Below are 19,088 nucleotides of genomic sequence, written 5' to 3'. Positions count from 1 at the left end.
GCTGGCTCCTGTAATAAAAAAACTGATTGAGAGGATCAACAACAAACTTCAATGGACGTCATGTGTCGTTCTCTACGACCAAATACAAGAAACAATAACGAACAAAATGCAAAAAAAAAAGTTGGTAGAACATTTGCCCGTGAAAAGGCAAAGGTCTCGAGTTCGGACCTCGGTCCGGTACACAGTTTTAATCTGCCAGGAAGTTTCATATCACCGCACACTCCGCCGCAGAGTGTAAATCCCATTCTGGAAACAATAACCGTGCTGTCATTGTGAAACTAAGTTAGGGACTGTAATTTACTCATTATAGTATCAATTGATACTACAATCAGTTGGATAGCTTCATATAATAAGCTCAGTGTCGAATGAACTTAAAAAGCAGCAGTGCTAGAAAGACCCACGCGCGTGCAGATAAACTTTTGAACTGAAGTGATAGAAGAAAGACTTAAATCCAGTGCAGATGCTGTGACCAGTGTTAGCGGAGGGACAGGACACAGCAGGCACAGAGGACAGCGAACTACAGGAACTCCGACGAAAGCAGCGGAGAGCAGCGTCCGTAGCAGATCGGCAGTAGGAACGGTTGGCAGCCGTAGAAGGCGCTGTGGAGTCCCAGAAACTCGACCGGAGATGGCAGCCTCTGGCGGACGGACTCGCGGTAGCATCTCGTGGAGAAAAAGCTAATAGTGTTTTGCTTCGTTTGGTGTGTGAGTGTGGAAGGAAACTGGTCAACATGGAGAAAAGTGATAAGCCTATAATAAGTGAAAGGAAGGAGGATGTAAAATTTTATGATTCAGTACTTGCAGATGATAGTAGGAGAGGAAATTTTGGTTTTTATGTGTTTCAAATTAATGGCAGTGTTTATAAAAGCCGGCCGGGGTGGCCGAGCGGTTCTAGGCGCTACAGTCTTGAACCGCGCGACCGCATGGTTGCAGGTTCGAATCCTGCCTCGGGCATGGATGTACGAGTATGTGATGTCCGTAGGTTAGTTAGGTTTAGTTCTAAGTTCTAGGGGACTGATGACCTCAGATGTTAAGTCCCATAGTGCTCAGAGCCATTTTAACTTTTTTGTTTATAAAAATTAAGATATCTGACACTTATAGGTTAAGTGGTGAGCAAAACGCGGTGGAAGCTGATGTTAAATTGGCACCAGGTCTTGTGGAGAAAATAAAAAGGGAGTCAAGCTGTGAAGTTGGTGGTAAAGATATAAGTACTCCTACTCAAGAAATAAGTAGGAAACAGGCACGCAGTCCTAATGTTAAATTAGTACCATTTACGTTCACTGGTTCGAAAATAGAGCCAGAATTGGAGGCTGGCGAGCAGAAAGGTAGTATTGCAACCATGTTCCAAAACATTATGAAACCGGCGGGGGGTGTCAGAAGTAAAATAAATAAATTTGGGTCTTGTGTAGATAGTAAAATAAGTAGATTAGTTTCAGAAATTAATCAGAGGTTCATAAAACAATCAGAAGAGTTTGATAATATATTGAAAAACTTTAAATAGGGAATTCTGGGGGAAGTGGATCACAGAACTTCAGGCTTAAGTGACTGTAAAAAGTGAGATATTACAGCTTAATGAAAGCGTGAAAGGACAAATTTGCTGCGCGAAACAATAATGTAAGGACTATATTGTAACAGCAAAAGGTAAACTAACTACCCATATAAAGCAAGTAAACAGCTAGGTGAACAGTTAAGAGCAGACTTGAATAAACAGTACAATGAGGATCATAAAATTATGGTTGATATAATTGAGGAGGAAAGTGACAAATGTAAATTGTTTGGTGACATGTGTGTGCAAGGATAACTGAGTTAGAAACTAACTTGTCAGAATTTAGTACAGCAGTGAATGGCAGACTACAAGAGTATGGTATTAGACTAACAAATGTAGAACAGAGAATTGCTAACAGCAGTTGTCATGTAATAATACATAGTGTTGCAGAATCATCTGAAATTGCCTATGTTTAAACATATACAGTGTTTGAGATTTGATCGCAATAAGAGTTTACATCCCAAAAAGTTCTGGAGTGATTCTGTGGATGTGTTGTCTAGCTCATGGAATGACAAACAGAAAATACGCTTTGTGATATCTAATCTTATGGGAGAAGTTCGTGTTTGGGGAAAATTAGCTTTAGACAAATATGCCAGCATGGGGATATTCAAACAGGCTTTGTTTGAGGAATACTGTGGTAAAAGAAAACAGATGGAACTATTAAACAGGTTTTTGTCAGGTGAAAAAATTAACCCAAAGAAAGAACGGTATTAAGAGATTTGTGCAGAAGTGGGTACTATTTTGTCTTAATTGTCTACCACGTTAGAAAGGGAACAAATTATAATGGGGTTAGAAAACAAGTTGCCTTTTTACTGCAGAAATAAGATAATTAATGCACCCACGGAGGACATTAACAGGTTCAATGGTTATTTGGAAAGGTAACAGAATTTTTTGAAGGGAGAGGACAATAATAATAGAGATTATACGGCTCCTACTAGGCAAAATGAAGTACAAGTCAACAGAGTAGGTGTGCAGAAATATAAATATCACAGAGGAAGGTCCAGAGGACGAGGGGGTTTTACTGGATATAGAAATTACGACAGGAACAGGAATGACATTTATCAAAACCAGCAATCAGCTGAGAGGGCAAAACACCATTCCAGACAACCGAATGAACGGAAAGTTACGGAAAATGGCGAGTAGGCGATGAGGAAAACTAATAGCAGTCTGTAATGGTGCTAGCATTTGCAGACTGCCAAAACGTAACTTAAATCCGCTAGCAAATCCCTTTGTAACCCAGCAGCCAACACAGCAACATGTCAGTGGCAGAGGTACTATAAACATACCGGTGGAAACGACTTGTTACTAGTAGACGGATTAATTAATGGTTCAAAAATATGGCTCTGAGCACAATGGGACTTAACATCTGAGGTCATCAGTCCCCTAGAATTTAGAACTACTTAAACGTAACTAACCTAAGGACATCACACACATCCGTGCCCGAGGCAGGATTCGAACCTGCGACCGTAGCAGCAGCGTTGTTGAGAAATCATCAGGACGACCGATAAGAGGGATGGCAGTCTTTGGCGAAAAAGTTTCTTGCTTACTTGATTGTGGTTCAGATGTATGTGCTTTGTAGATGTTATTCCCAATCGGAAAGAAATAATTATTATGTCTATTTCCAGAATAAACATTGCAGTAGCCCGAGTTGTTGGCAGTATTATTTCCTTTTCGTTTTCGTGTTGTCAACCTACCTCTTCTACATTCAGAACTTTTGCTATCACCTGTTCTTTCTTCACTATCTTGTCTGTATGGTGTACATAGTGTTTTGTAGGAGATAAAGAGTTATTGACAAACTATTTTTGAACAAATTTCAGTACTATTGAGGACAATACTCAATAGTGGATGAGGAATGAGCGAGGAGAATATGTCAAAGTTTTGAAGAATAAGGTAATGTAAAATGTGTGATTAAATGTGCTTCTACCTATTTCAGACTGGAGGGAGTACTGTTATGATTGTCAGTGTACAAAGACCAGAAATTTCGTACAGAGATGAAGGTAAACATGTTGGGTATTTTATGACAACTGCAAACTGAGGCAGTTATTGTAAATGTTTTCAGTAATTTTTCATTCGTCGTGTACTTGTCTACATTATGTAAAGCTTATGAAACAGTAGGTGTTAGCCTTAATATGTAACGATTTTCTGAAGTTGAGAAATGTATCTATTAGTATTTGACAGTAAAGTTGGAATGATTTATGATCAGAAGCAAAGAACTTGTATGGTAAAGAGAGATGCTTGAGTGAATTTGAGTCTAAAGTGCCTTATAATGATTGCTGTTTAGGAATATGAGTTGAGTAAAGACAGCGATAGTTAGAGAACCATTTACTATTGATTAGTAAAGGTTAATTCACATTTTACTGAAAATTTTTTTCTGAAGAAGTGTTTATTCTGAATGATGCTTTAATGGAGTAATGTTATTAGTGGATGTGTAAAGTCAATGAATCCAGAAAACTGTGTTTACAAAATGTACCAATTATGAGAAAAAACAAATACTGTACTTATTTGAAAGAAACATGTATAACATTCCAGGATGAGATTTTCACTCTGCAGTGGTGTGTGCGCTGATATGAAACTTCCTGGCAGATTAAAACTGTATGCCGGACCGAGACTTGAACTCGGGACCTTTGCCTTTCGCGGGCAAGTGCTCTACCAACTGAGCTACCCAAGCACGACTCACGGCCCGTCCTCACAGCTTTACTTCTGCCAGTACCTCGTCTCCTACCTTCCAAACTAGGTAGGAGACGAGGTACTGGCAGAAGTAAAGCTGTGAGGACGGTGCGTGAGTCGTGCTTGGGTAGCTCAGTTGGTAGAGCACTTGCCCGCGAATGGTAAGGTAAACAGATCAAATAGCAACTCTGAAATATAGTACTGTCACTTCAAAATGCCCTAAGCCCCGTACAATCATCACACAAAAACACGTAAACGCTCAACAGAAATACTGAACTAAAACAACTCATCAGTTTCTTTTGCTTTTCAATGAAATTATAGTAACAGTTAACATTAATTCATAGTCTTCAAGCAAAGAATTTAGCGGAGGGTACCCTTTTCTTTTTATTAAGAAAAAAAGAAAAAAACACTGTCACTTAGATCCGAACGCAAAATAGTATTTAGTGAAAATACTGCTTCGTTTCTGAAATTCAGTGCACTGACGATTCCGAAACTGGACACTCTGCAAAACTACTTCACACTCAACAATGGATCACTGTAATTGGAACACTGAAAATTTTCCAAAGTCTCGCTCTTGCGTGTACTGTCTCGGAAACTCGACGGACAAAGGCCAAAACCTACAGATGGATTATCACACCAAATTTTCTGAAAATGCGGTTTAAAATTCCGTGAACGATATTTTTAATCTTATATTTTTGTCATTTTACTGTCTAATAGCCACAGTAAACGCATTGCTTCACACTGTATGGTTTATTTCAGTCAATGCTCACAGATTTGTTTAAGTGCACTGGACTACGCTGCTTTATCATTATCAAATGCCCATATACACTGAAGCACCAAAGAAATTAGTGTAGGCATCCATAATCAAATACAGAGATATGTAAACAGGCAGCATATGGCGCTGCGGTCGGCAACGCTTACACTCTGTGATCAAAAGTATCCGGACACCCCCAAAGGGACTGATGACCTTAGCTGTTTAGTCCCCCTTAAACATCCCAACAGCCACCACCATATCCCCAAAACCAAACGTTTTTCATATTAGGTGTATTGTGCTGCCACCTACTGCCAGGTACTTCATTTCAGCGACCTCAGTAGTCGTTAGACATCGTGAGAGAGCAGAATGGGGCGATCCGCGGAACTCACGGACTTCGAACGTGGTCAAGTGATTGGGTGTCATTTGTGTCATACCTCAGTACACGAGATTTCCACTCTCCTAAACATCCCTAGATCCACTGTTTCCGATGGGATAGTGAAGTGGAAACGTGAAGGGACATTTAGAGCACAAAAAATGTACAGACCGACCTCGTCTGTTGACTCACAGAGACCGCCGGGAGTTGAGGAGGAGGAGGAGCAGATTAGTGTTTAACGTCCCGTCGACAACGAGGTCATTAGAGACGGAGCGCAAACTCGGGTGAGGGAAAGATGAGGAAGGAAATCGGCCGTGCCCTTTCAAAGGAACCATCCCGGCATTTGCCTAAAGCGATTTAGGGAAATCACGGAAAACCTAAATCATGATGGCCGGAGACGGGATTGAACCGTCGTCCTCCCGAATGCGAGTCCAGTGTGCTAACCACTGCGCCACCTCGCTCGGTCCGCTGACAGTTGAAGAGGTTCGTAATGTGTAATAGGCAGGCATCTATCCAGACCATCACATAGTAATTCCAAACTGCATCAGGATTCACTGCAAATACTATGACAGTTAGGGGAGGTGAGAAAACTTGGATTTCATGATCGAGCGGCTCCTCGTAGGCCACACATCACGCCGGTAAATGTCAAACGATGACCCGCTTGGTGTAAGGAGCGTAAACATTGGACGATTGAACAGTGGAAAAACGTTGTGTGGAGTGACGAATTACGGTACACAATGTGGGGATTTGATGGTAGAGTGTGGCTGTGACGAATGCCGGGTAAACGTCATCTGCCATCGTATGTAGTGCCAACTGTAAAATTCGGAGGCATTGGTGTTATGGTGTGGTCGTGTTTTTCATGGAGGGTGCTTGCACCCCTTGTTGTTTTGCGTGGCACTATCACAGCACAGGCCTACAATGGTGTTTTAAGCTGCCTCTTGCTTACCACTGTTGAAGAGCAATTCGGGGATGGCGATTGCATCTTTCAACACTGTCAAGTATCTGTTCATAGTGCACGGACTGTGGCGGTGTGGTTACACGACAGTAAAATCCCTGTAATGGACTGGCCTGCACAGCTTCCTGACCTGAATCCTATAGAACACCTTTGGGATGTTTTGGAACGCCGACTTCGTTCCAGGCCTCACCGATCGACATCGATACCTCTCCTCAGTGCAGCATTCCGTGAAGTATGGGCTGCCATTCGCTACGAAACCTTCCAGCACCTGATTGAACGTATGTCTACGAGAGTGGAAGCTGTCGTGAAGGCTAAGGGTGGGCCAACACCATACTGAATTCCAGCATTATCGATGGAGGGCGCCACGAACGTGTAACTCATTTTGAGCCAGGTGTTCGGATACTTTTGATCACACAGTGTATACAAGAGAAGTTCAAAAAGGTTCAAATGGCTCTGAGCACTATGGGACTTAACTTCTCAAGTCATCAGTCCCCTAGAACTTAGAACTACTTAAACGTAACTAACCTAAGAACATCACACACATCCATGCCCGAGGCAGGATTCGAACCTGCGACCGTAGCGGTCGCGCGGTTCCAGACTGTAGTGCCTAGAACAAGACAAGTGCCTGAGGCAGTTGTTAGATCGGTTACTGCTGCTACAATGGCAGGTTGTCAAGATTTAAGTGAGTTTGAACGTGGTGTTAAATTCGGCGCACAAGCGATGGGACACAGCATCTCTGAGGTAGCGATGAAGTGGGGATATTACCGCACGAGTATTTCACCAGTGTACCGTGAATATCAAATCTCTGACATCGCTTCGGCTGGAAAAATATCGCGCAGGAACGGGACCAACGACTACTGAAGAGAATCGTTCAACGTGACAGAAGTGCAACCCTTCCGCAAATTGCTGCAGATCTCAGTGCTGGGCCATCTGCAAGTGTCAGCGTGCGAACCATTCGATATGGGCTTTCGGAGCTGAAGGCCCACGACTGCACGACACAATGCTTTACGCCTCGCCTGGTCCCGTCCACATCGACATTGCACTGTTGATGATTAGAAACATGTTGCCTAGTCGGTCGAGTATCGTTTCAAATTGCATCGAGCGGATGGACGTGTACGGGCATGGAGACAACCTCATGAATCCATGGAACCTACATGTCAGCAGGAGACTGTTCAAGCTGATGGACGTTCTGTAACGGTGTGGGGTGTGTGCAGCTGGAGTGACATGGGACACCTCATACGTCTAGATACGACTTTGGCGGGTGACACGTATTAAGCATCTTGTCCGATCATCTGCTTCCATTCAAGTTCATTGTGCATTCCGATAGACTTCGGCAATTCCAACAAGACAATGCAACACCTCACACGTCCCGAATTGCTACAGGAACACTCTCCTGAGTTTCAACACTTCTGCTGACCACCAAACTGCCCAGAAATGAACATTATTGAGCATATCTGGGATGCCTTGTAAACTCCATCGAACTCTTACAGACTTGTGGACACCTCTGCAACATTCAAGGTGTCAGTTCCCTCTAGCACTACTTCAGATTTTAGTCGAGTCCATGTCAGGTCGTGTTGCGGCACTTTTGCGTGCTCGCTGGGGCCATACACGATATTAGGCAGGTGTATCAGTTTCTTTGGCTCTTCAGTGTATGTTGCTTGGCCGCCGCCTGCATCAAAGCATGCTAAACTCATCATTTCTTTGAGGCTCGTACTTACGGCCAAACAATATTTATGGGGTATCTACACTTCTGGAAATGGAAAAAAGAACACATTGACACCGGTGTGTCAGACCCACCATACTTGCTCCGGACACTGCGAGAGGGCTGTACAAGCAATGATCACACGCACGGCACAGCGGACACACCAGGAACCGCGGTGTTGGCCGTCGAATGGCGCTAGCTGCGCAGCATTTGTGCACCGCCGCCGTCAGTGTCAGCCAGTTTGCCGTGGCATACGGAGCTCCATCGCAGTCTTTAACACTGGTAGCATGCTGCGACAGCGTGGACGTGAACCGTATGTGCAGTTGACGGACTTTGAGCGAGGGCGTATAGTGGGCATGCGGGTGGCCGGGTGGACGTACCGCCGAATTGCTCAACACGTGGGGCGTGAGGTCTCCACAGTACATCGATGTTGTCGCCAGTGGTCGGCGGAAGGTGCACGTGCCCGTCGACCTGGGACCGGACCGCAGCGACGCACGGATGCACGCCAAGACCGTAGGATTCTACGCAGTGCCGTAGGGGACCGCACCGCCACTTCCCAGCAAATTAGGGACACTGTTGCTCCTGGGGTATCGGCGAGGACCATTCGCAACCGTCTCCATGAAGCTATGAAGCTGGGCTACGGTCCCGCACACCGTTAGGCCATCTTCCGCTCACGCCCCAACATCGTGCAGCCCGCCTCCAGTGGTGTCGCGGCAGGCGTGAATGGAGGGACGAATGGAGACGTGTCGTCTTCAGCGATGAGAGTCGCTTCTGCCTTGGTGCCAATGATGGTCGTATGCGTGTTTGGCGCCGTGCAGGTGAGCGCCACAATCAGGACTGCATACGACCGAGGCACACAGGGCCAACACCCGGGATCATGGTGTGGGGAGCGATCTCCTACACTGGCCGTACACCACTGGTGATCGTCGAGGGGACACTGAATAGTGCTCGGTACATCCAAACCGTCATCGAACCCATCGTTCTACCATTCCTAGACCGGCAAGGGAACTTGCTGTTCCAACAGGACAATGCACGTACGCATGTATCCCGTGCCACCCAACGTGCTCTAGAAGGTGTAAGTCAACTACCCTGGCCAGCAAGATCTCCGGATCTGTCCCCCATTGAGCATGTTTGGGACTGGATGAAGCGTCGTCTCACGCGGTCTGCACGTCCAGCACGAACGCTGGTCCAACTGAGGCGCCAGGTGGAAATGGCATGGCAAGCCGTTCCACAGGACTACATCCAGCATCTCTACGATCGTCTCCATGGGAGCAGCCTGCATTGCTGCGAAAGGTGGATATACACTGTACTAGTGCCGACATTGTGCATGCTCTGTTGCCTGTGTCTATGTGCCTGTGGTTCTGTCAGTGTGATCATGTGATGTATCTGACCCCAGGAATGTGTCAATAAAGTTTCCCCTTCCTGGGACAATGAATTCACGGTGTTCTTATTTCAATTTCCAGGAGTGTATAATGACTAGAAGCTGTTCCAGCCCGAATGGCCGCCCGCGGGCAGTCGGATGCCCACGGGCTGTGGTGAGCGGGGGTTGACAGAGAGATGACATACAGGCAGTCAGGCAGCTGCAGCATAGCGTACGTGACCTTACTGTCTTGGCCTCGTGGCAGTGATCACGGATGGCCTAGTGATTCACGCACGTGCAGAACGCGTACAGTAGTGCTACATGATGGGTAGCCCGTGCTAGTTGCGCGTGCCCGCGAGTCAGCTGCCGGGCTCTCCATCGTCCATGACCCACGATGCAGTGTTGGAACAGCCTAGTCGAAACCATTACAGTAACTAATCAATTTTGTGAGCAGAAATAAAGTCTGTAGTGAGAAGAAATGTGCTCACTGGTGCTCTCAACCAGTAACATGGAAATTACGAACAGGTTAACAACATAATTCAGGGAATTTCTTACAGCATTTTGAGATCTTTTAATATGATACGCACAGATAGATTTCACGCTTTTTAAAGGGGGTCGTTGCAGCTTTCACCGATCAGTAGCTGTTATATTAAATGAGATCGAAGGTAGTTTCACAGAGCCACTTAGTTCACGAGTACCAATATTGCGCAATACTAAAACACACTAAGGGGGAAAAACTTTGGAAGAATAGTTAAAGCCTTTCAAAACTACGAAAGGATTAAAACAGGGATGCTTCGTATCTCCTACATTGTTTACAATGTACATCCACAAAGCCCTAGACCTACAGAGTACGGTCGCAGGTTCGAGTCCTGCCTCAGGCAAGGATGTGTGTGATGTCCTTAGGTTAGTTAGGTTTAAGTAGTTCTAGGGGACTGATGACCTCAGAAGTTAAGTCCCATAGCGCTCAGAGCCATTTGAACCTATAGAGTAGAAAATCTGCCGGAACGGGCATTCAGACAACAAAGAATTAATATTTGTACACCTTCTTGTTATGAGATGACTAGGTAGTGGTGGTCAGTGAAGAAGATGATATCTGCTTTGTGATTAGCAAATTATTAGAGAAATATGATAAGTGGGTACTGAAAGCAAATTTTCAAAAGACTCAATACCTGTGCAGTGAAGAAAATGTATGGAACATAATAGTACAGCGCCAGCACGTCAAGGCATGTAAAAATTGAAATATTACGGTAGCGTACTATCGGAAGACGGAAAAAGTAATTGGGAAACACAGAAATGAGTAGTCCATGGGAAGCAGCACTGTTATTGACTCCTAAAATAAGTTGGAAAGTAAAGAAGAAGCTCTATAGATGTATTGTAAATCCTATAATGACCTTTGGATGCAAGTTCTGGGATCTTACTGGAAAAAGAAAAAACAAATTGAGAGTTGTAGAAATGGACTATCTCAGAAGATCGTGTGGAATATTTCGGCAAAGCCACGTAAGAAATACAATGATTAGTGAAATGACCCAGAGTCATGACAGCAATACAGACAGAATGGAAGAACGGCAGCTCGTCTGTTACGGACAGACAGTACAAATGACAGATGACAGGTGGCCAAAGATCTTAATGTACTATCCTCAGGGAAGATGGAGTAGACGAAGTTCAAAGGTTGCCTGATTAGAGGGGGTAAAGGAGACCATGAGAAAAATCAAATTAGAAGAAGACGAGGAAATATAGGAAAATACAAACTGCTGGTGACGGGTATGTGGGATGCGGCGACATCTGCAGGAACCCCACGAGAGAGAGAGAGAGAGATACGTTACAATGTTCCAGAAAATTCTGTTACTATTTGCTTTCCAAATTTGTGTAAAATGAAGTGCTGTAGAATACGCGTTATGACATGGAGAAAAGTATTTCTTCACATATGTCCATATAGGACATTTCCTTCCTCTGTGGGTGAAAGATGTGTCTTGAACGTTTGGTAGTAGATTTTTGTTACATCCTGTTAGAGTAGAAGACATCAAGTGAGTGAGGAAAGCCCTCTTATCATTTTCAGGTTTCTAAGTCAATATAAGGACTGTATGCTGTGCGAAAGCTTAAGAACCACACAACAGAATGTTTATTCTGGACAACACCGAGAGCGTAATAGAGAAAAAAGAAACTATACCGTATTCGTAAGCAAGTAATGAGATTCTAGGTGCTGCATTGCAGTAAATTTCTGAAGACAGCAACACATCTACCATTCCGGTATCACTCGTCGATAGCGCCGCCTACATTCCAGCTTCCCTGCCGTAAGGGTATCTACTCCTCTTCAAACGTTAGGGAGCCGTGGGTTAAAGCAAAGAATGACGTCGTTTCGTCTGGATACATGGCCGTTAGCATGAAATCAAACGTGATCCGTGGATGGGTAACGCAGATTCCATGGTGGCCTTGGCTTAGGTAGAAAAATGGATGGTTCAGTTTTGTAATGGCCTTATCCAGAGCAGTAAATGTTAATTAGGAGCAGGTACGAGTGTAAGTTGGTACTTACCATGTTTCCATCGAAGACGTAGTCCATGAGTTCGGTGCGCGGTAGGCCGGTGCCGTCGATGAGGAGCTGGAAGGTGAACTCGAGCCGCGGGTCCATCTCCCCGCGGCGAGCCTTCCGCTCGCACTCCTCGCGCCGCCTCTGCAACACCCAAGCACAGATTATTGGTCATATACATATTATTTCATTGTTAAACTGAGTTCATGGAAAATATTAATAACCCTTTAAAAAGCACTCTGGTTGCTTTAGAGCGCTGCAGTTGGTGAAGAAATACTACCAGCTGGACATGTGATCCCCGACAGTTCAGGCGAATCTTGACAGTGAAGCAGTGTGTATGTGGCAACTGATTGTATGGAATGAGCTCAGTAACATGAGTCGACGCAAAGACGTTATACATTACTGGCCATTAAAATTGCTACACCAAAAAGAAATGCAGATGATAAATGGGTATTTATTGGACAAATACAGTATATTATACTAGAACTGACATGTGATTACATTTTCATGCAATTTGGGTGCATAGATCCTGAGAAATCAGTACCCAGAACAACCACCTCTGGCCGTAATAACGGCCTTGATACGCCTGGGCATTGAGTCAAACAGACCTTGGATGGCGTGTACAGGTACAGCTGCCCATGCAGCTTCAACACGATACCACAGTTCATCAAGAGTAGGGACTGGCGTATTGTGACGAACCAGTTGCTCGGACATCATTGACCAGACGTTTTCAATTGGCGAGAGATCTGAAGAATGTGCTGGCCAGGGCAGCAGTCGAACATTTTCTGTATCCAGAAAGGCCCGTACAGGACCTGCAACATGCAGTCGTGCATTATCCTGCTGAAATATAGAGTTTTGCAGTGATCGAATGAAGGGTAGAGCCACGAGTCGTAACTCATCTGAAATGTAACGTCCACTGTTCAAAGTGCCGTCAATGCGAACAAGAGGTGACCGTGACGAGTAACCAATGGCACCCCATACCATCACGCCGGGTGACACGCCAGTATGGCGATGACGAATACATGCTTCCAATGTGCGTTCACCGCGATGTCACCCAACACGGATGCGACCATCATGATGCGGTAAACAGAACCTGGATTCATCCGAAAAAATGACGTTTTGCCATTCGTGCACCCAGGTTCGTCGTTGAGTACACCATCGCAGGCGCTCCTGTCTGTGATGCAGCGTCAAGGGTAACCGCCGAACTGTTCGTGCAGATGGTTGTTGTCTTGTAAACGTCCCAATCTGTTGACTCAGGGATCGAGACGTGGCTCCACGATCCGCTACAGCCATGCGGATAAGATGCCTATCATCTCGACTGCTAGCAATACGAGGCCGTTGGGATCGAGCACGGCGTTCCGTATTACCCTCCTGAACCCACCGATTCCATATTCTGCTAACAGACATTGGATCTCGACCAATGCGAGCAGCAATGTCGCGATACGATACACCGCAATCGCGATAGGCTACAATCTGACCTTTATCAAAGTTGGAAACGTGATGGTACGTATTTCTCTTCCTTACACAAGGCATCACAACAACGTTTCACCAGGCAACGCCGGTCAACTACTGTTTGTGTATGAGAAATTGGTTGGAAACTTTGCTCATGTCAGCACGTTGTAGGTGTCGTCACCGGCCCCAACCGTAGTGTGAATGCTCTGAAAAGCTAATCATTTGCATATCACAGCATCTTATTCCTGTCTGTTAAATTTCGCGTCTGTAGTACGTCATCTTCTCGGTGTAGCAATTTTAATGGCCAGTACTGGAGAACAGCTCCAATGAGCTTTAGCATTTGCACGTACGTATTGCCACACCGCTGTTGTCAATTAATGCAGATCCATTTCAAACTATTTCCGTGAGAACCTGACGAAGGGAACTTCATGCAGTGGACATTTTGCCTCGGTAAACACCCAAAAGGCTCTCACAACGTCACATGAAGTTATACGTCTTTAACTAGCCGAGCAATACCGTAACTTGAAGTAGCTGAGCGGAGTCTTGCAGTGAGGCGTGTGAGTCCCGATTTTACCTCTTTTCCACTGAGGTGACAAGAGTCATGGGATTCCTCCTAAAATGAGTCTGACTTTCTTTTTCTCGGCATAGTGCAGCAACTAGGCTTGGCATCGACTCAAGTGGTTGAAAGTCCCGTGGAGAAATATTGAGCCATGCTGTCTCTATAATTGTCCATAATTGCGAAAGTGTTGCCGGTGCAGGATTTTCTGCACGAACTGTCCTCTCGATTACGTCACATAAGTGTTCGATGGGATTCATGTCGAGCAATATGAGTGGCCAAAGTATTTGCTCGAACTGTCCAAAATGTTCTTCAAACCAGTCGCGAACATTTGTGGCCCAGTCTCATGGCGCACTGTCATCCATAAAAATTGCATCTTTGTTTGCCTGAAAATGGTCTCCAAGTAGCCTAACATAACCATTTCCAGTCAACGATCGGTTCAGTTGGACCAGAGGACCAATTCCATTCCATGTAAACACAGCACACTTCATTATGGAGCCACCACTAAGTTGCGCAGTGCCTTGTTAACAACTTGGGTCCACGGCATTGCGGGGTGTGCGCCACACTCGATCCGTACCATCAGCTCTTACCAACTGAAATCAGGACTCGACAGCATAGGTCATGGTTTTCCACTCGTCTAGGTTCCAACCGACATGATCATGAGCCTAGACGAGGCTTTGTCGGGGTGTTAGCAAACGCACTTTTTTTTATTTTTTTCTTCTTCTTCTTCTTCTGCTTTTACGGCCTCATTGGACCACTTCAGTCAATCATTTCTGGTCCTCTTCTTTGGTATTTTCCCCTTCCGAGTGGCCCAGTATCTCTTCATTCGTTCCGATGTTTTTCGTCGTTCCTCATCTGTAAATACCCTTTTCATTGTACGTCGTTTGTCAATTTTTGGTTTAAATCTTATTTCTGTGTCCCTCAACTTCTTTAAATTTGGCGTTTTGTTCTGCAAATCATCCAGAGTTATTTCCAGTTCTTCCATATCCTCTCTTATTTCCTTAAGCCATCCTCCTTGTTGTTTCAAATTCCAGTGTTTGTCAATAATTTTCCTTGATGATCTGGTTTCTGGTGTCCTCAGAATGTGACCACAAAAAGAGATCCTTTTCTTTCGTATAGTATCGGTGATGGGCTCCAGTTCTCTGTATACCACTTCATTTGGAACTATCCGCCATTGCCCAGCTTTTTGATATTTCTTATTTATGCATGTTCTAGCAATTCTTCTCTCTACTTTTAAAATTTTGTCAATTCTGTTTTTCTGGGTGACTTTAAAAAGAGTTTCACTTGCGTATGTAACCTCTGGTTGAACCACCGTCTTGTAATGTTTTAATTTTGTTTTAATTGATAGACATTTTTTATTGTACGTAGACGATGTTAGTTTTTGAGCTTTTATCATTTTATTAGTTCTTGCTCGCCATGCAGGTTTCTCGTCCAATTCATGTGTTATAATTTCACCCAGGTATTTAAATTGTTTCACTATTTTAATTTCCCTACTGTTCACTGTGATGTGATCTATTACAAGTGGATCTGTTACCATTATTTCAGTCTTTTCAAATGATATCTGGAGTCCTAATTTTTGTGCTATATTTTGTAAGCTTGTTATTTGTTTCGTGGCTTCCTGAATATTATTAGCTAGTAATGCTAGGTCATCAGCAAATCCCAAGCAATTTAGGTTTATTTTATCTTTCTTAGTTCCAATTTTAATATTCATAGGATTTTCCTTGTACCATTCTCTCATTACATATTCAAGAGCACAATTGAATAGCAATGGTGATAAACAATCTCCCTGTCTCAACCCTGTTTTAATCGTAAATGGTTCAGATAGTTCTCCTCTAAATTTTACTTTGGATTTGGTGTTTGTTAAGGTTAACTGTATCATTTTTATTAATTTAGGATGAAGTCCAAAATTCCTTAATATTTTCATCATTGAAGATCTATGGATGCAATCATACGCCTTTTTGAAATCTACAAAGGTTATGACTAGTTGTTTTTGCCTTCTTTTGTAGATATCCATAACTAACTTCAAGGTGATTATCTGTTCTGGGCAGCTTCTCCAGGATCTAAATCCTCCTTGATATTCTCCCAGTTCCAGTTCGTTATCTTTCAGGTGACTGCCCACCGTATCCGAGTGCAGTCTTCCTTGGTTATTGCCAAGCGGTGGATTTTTCCTTGAAAGATTTCCTTCCATGTTTGACTTTCAAAGGTAGTCAACCTTGTATGGAGCAAGCTCCGAGTTACAACTACGGTTGTTAGCCGTAGAGGTTGTTTAGTGTTTGGTCCGCGAGAGCTATTTTATTTCGCTCAAGTCCGCCGGTGAACCGGTGAGGACCCCCCTATCCGCCACCTGGGACGCGCCACGTCGGAGTATCACCTCTCCGCCTGCTACGACACCGTAGTTTATTTATTTTTTTTAGTTCGCTGCATCTGCTCGAGGCGGACGTCGTAAGACATCCATATAAGTTCGTAGTTGATCTGTTAACTCAGTTTTTTTATTACAGAGGGCACATTACCCTCTGACCGCGAACACGCTGAGCTACCGTGCCGGCGTCACGTCGGTCGTCCGCTTCCGTAACCCGTTAGCGCCAAATTTAGCCGCACTGTCCTAACGGATACGTTCGTCGTACGTCTCACATTGATTTCTGCGGTTATTTCATGTAATGCTGTTTGTCTGTGAGCACTGGAACCGCTACGCAAACGCCACTGCTCTCAGTCGTTAAATAAAGACAGTTGGGCACTGCGTTGTCCGTGGTGAGAGGTAATGCCTGAAATTTGGTATTTTCGGGACACACTTACGAGGGCAGTTCAATAAGTAATGCAACACATTTTTTTTTCTGAAACAGGGGTTGTTTTATTCAGCATTGAAATATACCAGGTTATTCCCCAATCTTTTAGCTACACAACACTATTTTTCAACGTAATCTCCATTCAATGCTACGGCCTTACCCCACCTTGAAATGAGGGCCTGTATGCCTGCACGGTACCATTCCACTGGTCGATGTCGGAGCCAACGTCGTACTGCATCAATAACTTCTTCATCATCCGCGTAGTGCCTCCCACGGATTGCGTCCTTCATTGGGCCAAACATATGGAAATCCGACGGTGCGAGATCGGGGCTGTAGGGTGCATGAGGAAGAACAGTCCACTGAAGTTTTGTGAGCTCCTCTCGGGTGCGAACACTTGTGTGAGGTCTTGCGTTGTCATGAAGAAGGAGAAGTTCGTTCAGATTTTTGTGCCTACGAACACGCTGAAGTCGTTTCTTCAATTTCTGAAGAGTAGCACAATACACTTCAGAGTTGATCGTTTGACCGTGGGGAAGGACATGGAACAGAATAACCCCTTCAGCGTCCCAGAAGACTGTAACCGTGACTTTACCGGCTGAGGGTATGGCTTTAAACTTTTTCTTGGTAGGGGAGTGGGTGTGGCGCCACTCCATTGATTGCCGTTTTGTTTCAGGTTCGAAGTGATGAACCCATGTTTCATCGCCTGTAACAATCTTTGACAAGAAGTTGTCACCCTCAGCCACATGACGAGCAAGCAATTCCGCACAGTGGTTCTCCTTTGCTCTTTATGGTGTTCGGTTAGACAACGAGGGACCCAGCTGGAACAAACCTTTGATTATCCCAACTGGTGAACAATTGTGACAGCACTACCAACAGAGATGTCAAGTTGAGCACTGAGTTGTTTGATGGTGATCCGTCGATCATCTCGAACGAGTGTGTTCGCACGCTCCGCCATTGCAGGAGACGCAGCTGTGCACGGCCGGCCCGCACGCGGGCGATGATGACACACGCTTTGCCCAACGACTCACCGTGCTTTTGTCCACTGCCAGATCACCGTAGACATTCTGCAAGCGCCTATGAATATCTGAGATGCCCTGGTTTTCCGCCAAAAGAAACTCGATCACTGCCCGTTGTTTCCAACGCACATCCGTTACAGACGCCATTTTAACAGCTCCGTACAGCGCTGTCACCTGTCGGAAGTCAATGAAACTATACGAGACGAAGCGGGAATGTTTGAAAATATTCCACAAGGAATTTCCGGTTTTTTCAACCAAAATTGGCCGAGAAAAAAAATGTGTTGCATTACTTATTGAACTGCCCTCGTAATACTGTGGATCTCGGAATATTGAATTCTCTAACGGTTTTTGAAATGGAATATCCCATAAATCTAGCTCCAGCTACCAATCCCCGTTCGAAGTCTGTTAATTCCCGTCGTACGGTCATAATCACGCCGGAAACCTTTTCACGTGAATCACCTGAGTACAAATGACAGCTCCGCCAATGCAGCGCCCTTTTATAACTTATTTACCCGATACTACTGCCATCTGTATATGCGCATATCGCTACGCTACAAGTTTTGTCACCTTAGTGTAACGGGAAATGTCTGGGACTATTGCAACAGTCGGTTCAACGCAGCTCTTAACATCCAGGCAGTTGATAATGGTTCTACTGGATCTAATAATCAGTGAGTGGATTCAACTGAATATGGCGCATCTGAAGAAACTTGTTGACTCGGGGAATTGAGTCTTAACAAGTCTAGAGGCTATGATACATGGTACTGACATAAGGTTTCCTGCGGGTGACTTGTTTTTGTCCGGTGAGATTATTAATGACAATACCGAACATTACATGAACCACATGCTTTCTGTTTCCATATCTTATGAGTTGTGTACATTACAAACAGATGCGTATCGCTTGAAATTCTTTTTTTCTCTCTGCAGTAATGTTGGTACGCTGAACGGAACAGTTCACATCTCAGAGAACATCGACAAAAACAAGAAACAAAACTTCGCAGTAGGTAAACATCTGCGTAATAAGTAGGCTGTAAATGGGAAGCAAGTGATAATATCATGGTCATAGTTGACCTTACAATTTGTGTCTCAACTGGAGGACACAGTACTCCGGTGTGGTGAAACTGCGTAACGAGGTAGGTAGGTTTCTCGTTAAATAAAGCTTGTCGCTTTTTCACTATACACTTCAGGCCTACCCCAGCAGATGTGCTTTAATGGCGTGCCTCTGGGCGTTCTGCCGAGTTGTTTCTACCTTATCAACCATTCTACTTGGAGTCCAGGCAGCGAGTGCACAAACAGCAAAACTCGCAGCACCTGAAGATGATGACTGGGTCGGTCGTCGAAGTACTGTGTATAAGATGGAAACAACAACTCGGCACAGCGCCCGGAAGCACACTATTAAGCAGTCGC

At 44.6% G+C, this 19,088-nt stretch overlaps 1 protein-coding gene and 1 non-coding gene across 2 annotated transcripts in view; both read right to left on the bottom strand.

The window, feature by feature from the left end:
* Positions 1 to 19,088, bottom strand: part of LOC126184483 (dynein axonemal heavy chain 5) — a 976,026-nt gene that overhangs the window by 894,827 nt on the left and 62,111 nt on the right. The window contains exon 2 of the mRNA XM_049926874.1: positions 11,887 to 12,042. Coding sequence (XP_049782831.1) covers positions 11,887 to 12,042 — 156 coding nt within the window. The remainder of the gene's footprint in view (positions 1 to 11,886; positions 12,043 to 19,088) is intronic.
* Positions 4,140 to 4,214, bottom strand: Trnas-cga (transfer RNA serine (anticodon CGA)). The gene has a single exon. It is a non-coding gene; the product is annotated as a tRNA-Ser (tRNA).

Source organism: Schistocerca cancellata, chromosome 4, assembly GCF_023864275.1.
Source record: "Schistocerca cancellata isolate TAMUIC-IGC-003103 chromosome 4, iqSchCanc2.1, whole genome shotgun sequence".
Classification (NCBI taxonomy): Eukaryota; Metazoa; Arthropoda; class Insecta; order Orthoptera; family Acrididae; genus Schistocerca; species Schistocerca cancellata.
This window is presented reverse-complemented; position numbering and strand designations above follow the sequence as displayed.